Source organism: Entamoeba invadens (assembly GCF_000330505.1).
Source record: "Entamoeba invadens IP1 unplaced genomic scaffold scaff_1105074725955, whole genome shotgun sequence".
NCBI lineage: Eukaryota > Evosea > Mastigamoebida > Endamoebidae > Entamoeba > Entamoeba invadens.
In genome coordinates, this window is record NW_004191857.1 from 116,315 (window position 1) to 124,329 (window position 8,015).

An 8,015-nucleotide genomic window follows, 5' to 3' on the forward strand; every position below is an offset into this window, starting at 1 on the left:
TCGGAATTCGTGGAAATTGTGGAAAACAATATTAATAATTGGGGTTTGGTGTCCAGAACGTTTTTGAGGGAAAGAATTGCTTTTTTCTTGAAAAAAAAAGTCATAATTAAAAGTACATGAAAAAAACGATGAAAAACGGGATTTGAGATGATTTCGGCTTCATTAAAAAATAAAAAAAAAGAAAGGAAAAAAGCAAAACAAAGAATTAAATTGCCAAAAACAAATTCACTTTTTTTGTTTCCCGTTTCTTATTGAGTTTTTTTAATGTTATATATTATGGTTTAGTATATAAAATTTTATAGTTTTGTCAAACAACACAAAATAATTTAAAGCTTATTTAAGAAGGGTTTAAATGGAATAGGGTTGGTATTTATCTCTTTTTTGCCTGAAAGACAATACCAATTCTGGAAACAAATTGGCCAATTAAAATAACTTATTGTGATATGAATATTAATTGTTAATAAAAATATTATTATTATAGTATATATTAAGTTGATAACAAAAACCAAATAAAAGTTAATTTTACTATTTGAAACTATAGTTTTATCAATTATATTATTCTAATAAAAATTAACATTTTTTGATGTTTGTTTTGTAGAAGTCAACTTTTTTATTTTTTGGTTTGTTTTTAAAAATCAAATTATAATATAATTGTTATATTTTTATAATTGATATAAAAAAAATAAAACAAAAAAAAATTGTAAAAATCTAATCTAAAATTGTAATATAGTAATAAGATAACAACAAATTTAAAATCTAAATTTTGTTATAAAATACTAAAATTTCATATTATTTTTGTATTTATTATTTTTTAAAGTATAATAATCAGAATAGTATTAATAATGATTTATACCTTTTAATTTTTGTCCAGTTTTATTTATGATATATAATAATAATTTATTATTTTGTTATTATAAATTTTTTTATTGTATTCAATTTTTTAAATGTTTAAATTATTATTCAGATTTATAATTCAATTTGGGTGGTTTTTGTTAAAAAATAAGTTGACTTTTTTTGGAATTTTTTTAACAAGAAAATTATTACAAAATATTGAATTAATTATATAATTTAGTTTAATTAATAAAATATAGTTTGATCTAATATTAAGTCTATTAGTAATAACATAATAAACTATAGAATTGCCACGTCCTCAATACAGTTCCAGTCCATTAGACACGAAAAAAGTTCGTTTTCAACATTAACCAACTAATTTTAATTATTCACACATTTAATTTCATCCATTTTCAATTCAACAGAAAATTTATGAAAAACACGTGTAAATTCAAACATTAGATATCTTTGTTTATACCACACCTAATCCATCTTTAAAAACTTGATTAAGAATAAATATAACAGAAACTTCAAAATCTTTAATGGAAGACGCGCCGACGACTTCTCAAAGTGCCGTTGACTCCGAGAAGATAACGAAGAGTGAGACGAACAAACAACAACGTCTTATCACTGGTACGATCTTTTCGTTTACGGCTCTCTTCCTTCTCTACCTTGGACCAATTACTTTTCATATCTTAGAAGCCCCTCTGAGCTTTTTGATGTTCCACGAGTTGTTAACTGTCTTCAAGGCGACAAAGGAAGAGCGGGTCCTTTCAATCGTTCTTTTTGTTGTTCACAACATCATGTTAATGATCAACTTCAATGTGACTGCTGAGTCATTTCCGCTTCTCGCCTTTTTGGTTTATGGAGTCTACTCGTTGTACTCCCACGACGTCATACAAGCAATGAAATTATACTTCGCTGCTATTTGGGCCATACAAACACTCTCATACTCAATTGGTCTTATACAAGTCACAGGAAACACCTTCTCGACTATTTATATCATCTTCTTGGCTTGCGCCAATGACTCCTTCCAATGGGTCTTTGGAAGAGCATTTGGAAAGCACCACCCATTCCCTTATTTATCGCCAAACAAGTCGCTCGAAGGGTATTTGGGCGGTCTCTTCATGTTGATGGTGATTGGGGTACTAGCCCAAGACAATTTGATATTTGTGTTCTTAGTGTTCATGACTGGGAACATCGGAGATTTGATCGCAAGCTGCTTGAAACGACAGTTGGCCGTCAAAGATTATGGAAGTATTTTGCCAGGTATGGGAGGGATGCTTGATCGCTTGGACTCCGTGACATTAGTAGTTGGAGTTGCGTACTTCTGGTATCGGTCCTTTGGATTCCACCCGGGTTTCATCATGAAATGCCTTTTGCATTACTTCTATTTCACTGATGACAAATGCTTTTAATTTTTGATTTTTGTCATTTTTGTTTCAAAATTTAAGGGTTTCTGTTGTTAAATAATTCCATTGCGACAAAATTTTTGTCGCAATGGAATTAATTCTTTATTTCTATGAAAGAACATACTAAAAGAACGAATGATGGTGTTACAAGATGTGTATAATGAAACAAAGAAATACGAAGTACTATTGAAATTAAAAACAAAGTGTATGATACAATTGGAATGTGAGTCGAGTATCAGTCAACACTTTCGATACCTTTAGAAATTCGATTTAAAAAAGTTCTCATCGCTGATTACAGGGTTGTCTGGTCTTTGTAATAGAGTCTCTTCATTTACTGGCCGCTCCGGTTTGTGCATGATAATATCTCTAACTTCCATGTCTGCGATAAAAGTCGCTGCGCTGGAATGTTCGCAATCCCTATGTGTTAGTTTGATTATCCAAATCCATTCGTTCATTGAATAAAACAAACAAACAATGAGTTGGTATATGACGCCGGAGCAGTTTCAGTGTATCCGAGTCGTTGTTTAATTGTGTTTGTAATCACAAGGGGTACTGCTTGATGAGAGGTGATGGATTGGTATTCCATTTCCTTTTGCATTTATTCGATCCATTTTTCTTATATATAAACTATATTATTTTATTAGTGACTGAATGCCAATGTGTTCTTAAAAATAGAGTACCGTTTTTATTGTCTTGACTCAAATCAATACCAATAGTTTTTTTATTATTATTTAATAGTTATTTAGTTTTCACATAAATATACTAACTTTTATAATTAATTTGTTACTGAAGTTTAACTAGAGATTTTGAGTTTTTTGGTGTGGAAGTTAATTCTTGACTTCTGGCATTTTGCATTTTTGAGAACCAAAAATTTGATTTATCTCTTCCAAATCTCCTTCATCAGAATGAAAACGCCATAACTCGTTTCAAAAAAACTAATTTGGCGACTTTGAATAACATTTTTTACGAAAAAAATCACACTAAAAAAATGTTTTTAGTAAAAACATTATCGATTTGTTCTTTTTAATTATTAAACCACTTTAATTAATAAAAATACTATATATTTACTAGACCAAATTTTTGAGTTTTTGGAAACAAAACGACTTAAATAAAGTAATTATTACATCACTCAACCGCTTCAGAAAACGGCCTTTTTCAGCTTTTTAAGCATGACCGAGAACTCCGGATCAGTGTTTCTATATTGTCAATTTCATTCATTTTCCTTGCAGTTTTTTTAAGATACTACAAGTATAATAAATATAATATAATCTTATTATAATTTAATTATATACCATAGTAATAGTATATATATTAATAATTATACCATATTACTAGTTTTCTCAAAGACAAGAAAGTTATTACATAGAAACTAATACAAGAACTATACGACAAACTCGAAGAAGAACAGGAGATTATCGAAGACGACCTCACTGTTCTCGAACAGCAGTAACTTTTTGATTTGGCTGTGCATTCCGATCATCATTGCCATTTGAAAGAACCCGTTTTCGATGAGCAGATTTCCGAAATCAAGGAGTTCCTTTTTGCCGATAGTATTTACAAGTTCTTTTGCCTCTCCGTTGCAGTTAGTAATGTTCGTTGTCTTATCTGATGCGTTTCTGAGGCACTTTACTAAGAAGAGATCTTGATCGCCGACCATCGAGTAGACTCCTCTAACATTTCCTTCTCTCAGTTCATATTGGATCTTTGATGTCACATACTTCTCGATGTTATTTGATATCTCAATTTCATTCTCATTAGGACTTTCTAATTCTTCTCCGTGATAGAGGGGATGGATGATCGTTTGAATCATTTCAACGTCGACATTAGCAAGCAGTTGGAGTGTCGATAACAATGCCTTTTCCCTCCCAACCATCACATCAATGACTCGAATGAACGCTGCGGCTTCCGTCACAAAAGTCGACTTCAAGACCGTCTTAAAGATATCAAGAGGGGACGGCGCTACACTGAATAACTTCGGCCACAACCCACTATCTACTATTCGTGCAACTCTTACTATTAATATACAATACATGAAATGGTCCGCAAACACTCGATGAAGCTTCTGATATTCATTATAAGTAATTTCGTTCTTGTCATAAGCTTCCAAAGAGATGATCAATAACTCTCTCAGCGTGTCCGCAGATATATCAGTGGTCTTCCCACTCAACAAGTCCAACATCACAAAAAATGGGTCCACAGGAACAACCGTCGTTTTATTTTGCTCAACACACATGATCTCATCGGTCAGACAAAAGTCCCCTGTCATCTTTTTAGGCAGGTCCGACGTATCAAACTGAATAATAGTGTTAGGGGGGAGTGTGGCCAATGTCAGTTTGTGTGTTAAAGTGTGTAATTTGAGTGGTGGGTATGTGACAATATAGTCATTAAGACTTAAGAAGCTTTGGACTTTCTCTGAGATAATAGTCGTAGATTCCTATATGTTAGTATTAATAGTATTATACTTGTATTATACTAGTTATTGTTATAAATTATAATAATAATATAATATACTTATAAAATACACCAACATAGTGTTAATTTAATATATAAACTATATACTATATTAATATAGTATATTAATATACTATATTGATATCATACTTAATTAATATAATATATAATAATAATAATAATCATTATATTGAACGAATACCATACACAAATAATAACAAACTATAACAAAGAAGTCCTCTTTTGAGTATCTTGTCGACGTGAGTGTACCGTTTTCCCATAAGACAACGATATGGTGTGGGCACAAAATCCTACCATTGTAGTCATAGTGTAAGACAAAAGACATTGGATTGCCGTATTCCTTGTCCACTCCATCTTTCAGAACTTCGAGTGTAAACAGTAAAATGATTTGAAAATGGGTGTCTGTTTCAAGTTTTTTAAAGACACAGAGTCGAGGAGATGGGGGTGGTGCAGAAAAGACGAAAATGTAGTCGTCGTTGACTTGCATTAACAGAGGGGTTTCATTTAAGAACAAGTCGTGGAGTGGTGATGGTGTTCGTGTGACGAAATAGTCTTGTGTGATCGTGTTAAGTAAGTCTACGCTATTCGATGGGGTATATCTATGAGTAATAGATGGGGTGAATGTTTGTTGTGTTAAATATTCGAAAGATGGGTAATTAATAACGGTGATCTGAAAGGCAATTTCTTCTTCTCTCCACATCTCTTGCACCACAAATACTTTATCTTGTGTGAATGTCCACGTGACTGCTCTTCTATCCGAAACAACTTGTAAATTAACTAAACTAATAGTTTCATTAATAACACTTGTGTTCAGTTGATAGACAAAGAGTTTTAATCCTTTCAGTCCAATAACTATTAAATCGTCGTGGTATTTATAGAATGAAATCCGTTCAAATCCTTGGTCTATTCCGTTATCAAATCCGAACGAATACTTGGAGTGAATTTGTATATGATAATACTATTATTAATTATAATTATAATAATAAATTATATTAATAAATTATATTAATAATTTATATCAATAATTTATATTAATATATTATAATAATAATTTATATTAATAATTTATATTAATTATATTAAGAATGTATAGTATTACAAACCTTATAATATACTAACCCTTGTGGTGCTAATACCCCTACTTCTTTCCCAAAAACTACCTTCTTAGATACCATATCATCACATGTAACACTCTCCTTTAACTCCCATCGTGTGATCTCATCTCCTTCTATCCCCCACAACGATCCCCTTCCAACACATACTGTTCCTCTCTCCATCTTCTTTTCGTTGAATAGTTTTCCCGTGCAATTCCAACACCCATTAAACACCGCCATCCCCAATTTTTCATAACTCACCACAACACTCCCATTCCGAATAATCGTGATACTTAAAGGGACAAAATCGCCCATCACCCCATTCCTCCGCACATCGATGTCCCCAACTTTTTTGAAATCGACGGTGTTGTAGATCTCGATCATGTCAACTCGCCCAATGTACACGTAATGCCTCCCAACAGCCGCCGAGTCCGATTTCGCCATTTCAATTTTCTTCTCAACTCCATTTGTGGAGTACTTAATCAAGTACGTCGCGCTCTCGTTTTGTATGCAGACGACGTTCCCAAACCCACAAATTTTCCCAATAGGCAAGTCGAGGGGTAATGTGACTGGTTTATTCGTCAGTACTGTGAGTGCTCCGTTGTCGTGTAATAAGAAGATTTCCGTGTTCCCCGACGCCGAGACAATTTTGAGTGTGAATTTTCGTGTTTCTGCGAGTGTAGGTACAAGGGATCCTTTACTGTTAGTTAACGACATTAAAGTGTCTCGTTTAGTGATTAAGAATGTCAGTTGTTCCTTTTCAGTGATGACTGAGAATGTTCCGTTCTGTGAGAAGACGTGAAGTGCCTTCATTTCCACGTGATTTGGAGGGTGGATAGTGTTATTGTCTGGGGTATAGATCATCACCGAGTTCTTCGTGATAAACACAAGTGCTTCTCTAGGTGGGGTTGTTCTCAGCCGCATACAATGCGTCAACAAAACTTCCGTTTTTAATGATAAACTGCCGCTCCCGACTCTTTGTGTTAACAAGTAATTCGACATTTCTTTGTCCTTTTGTAGTTCATAACTCGAATTGCTCTTCTTTGTGTTCTTCTCTTCTTCAGGTATTTTTATCTTCACTTAGCTCTCAAATTATAGTTCTTTTTAGTTTCTTTATAATTGAAATAAACTATTCGTCGACGTGCCTTCTTCTTTCCTCAAATCTCTCCGTTCCTCCATTCCTCAGTCGCCGTCTCTCTCCCAAAACACTCTCCAAACAGTCATTTAAATACAATGAATCAATTACTTAAACAACACTCCCCAGTCATCAACTGATTGAAATAATTAAACAGAGCCACCATCAAGTCACTCGTGGTTTTGACCTCTTCAACTCCAAGGTCTCGCATACACACAAACTCGCCCGTCCCAACTTTATTCATTTTCGGGAAACTCCCATCCCACATCGTTGACGATATTTTAAGACCAAACAACCCGCACTCCTTCGATCGGACACACACACAAAGCCCATCCTTCTCTCGGACCGTCTCGAAGAACAAATTCAACCGACAGTAATTCTCAATATTCCCAAACAGCTCTTCGCACCGCTCGTTGTATGGGAGTTTCGGCGTGCTCTTCTCAACACACACAATGAGTTCTTTTTCGTGTTGAAAAATGTCTCCTCGGCTCTTCTCCATTTCTTCTCTCTTATCTTCAAACTTCACATCTTTGTGTTTTTGTGGTATGGCAATTGGCCCATTTGGCATTGACGGAACATGGCCATTTTGATTCGTTCCCGTGTTTTGTGGAGTATTCCCTTTCGTTTCAAATGGCTTCGCAGATGTTTGAGCCTTGTGTTTGAGTTGTGTGGAGACGGCAGACAACCCCTGTTGAAAACTACTTGAAAAGCATTCCTTTTTCAACACAATCCCGTGGCTTTGTTGTTTCGGTTGTGGGGTGCTTGGTACGCTCGGGACATTCTGCACGCTCCCTTGCACGCTTTGTGTGATGGTTTGTGTATTCGGTGGCATCCCATTTTGTTCCTTCAGTAGCCCCGTCACGCTCTGACCGGGTTGTTGTAAAGGGAACTTTTGTAATCCCTTTAGATTTTGGATCGATTGCGCGTTCAGACTTGGAACACTTTGAATGGGTTGAATAGAAGTTCCATTAGTCTGCATATATTGTCCTTCCATATTCTGTAAATTGTTCACTCCAAGTGGTTGAGCGGGTTGCGTGATTTGCATTTGTGGCAACCCCATCTTCGGCGATG

The 8,015-nt window shown here is 34.3% G+C and overlaps 2 protein-coding genes across 2 annotated transcripts; one reads left to right on the top strand and one right to left on the bottom strand.

Moving 5' to 3' along the window:
* Positions 1–1,373: 1,373 nt before the first annotated feature.
* EIN_112150 (phosphatidate cytidylyltransferase, putative) lies at positions 1,374–2,249 on the top strand (the record flags this gene model as incomplete). The annotated part of the gene is made up of 1 exon (XM_004185539.1): positions 1,374–2,249. One exon carries the CDS (start codon positions 1,374–1,376, stop codon positions 2,247–2,249), a length of 876 nt encoding a protein of 291 aa, XP_004185587.1.
* A 1,132-nt stretch (positions 2,250–3,381) lies between these two features.
* Positions 3,382–8,004, bottom strand: EIN_112160 (hypothetical protein; the record flags this gene model as incomplete). Its single annotated transcript, XM_004185540.1, has 5 exons — positions 3,382–3,439; positions 3,638–4,677; positions 4,918–5,646; positions 5,819–6,785; positions 7,166–8,004. Coding segments are annotated over 5 exons (3,633 nt in total), but the record flags the coding sequence as incomplete, so codon positions are not given.
* Between the last annotated feature and the right edge of the window lie 11 nt (positions 8,005–8,015).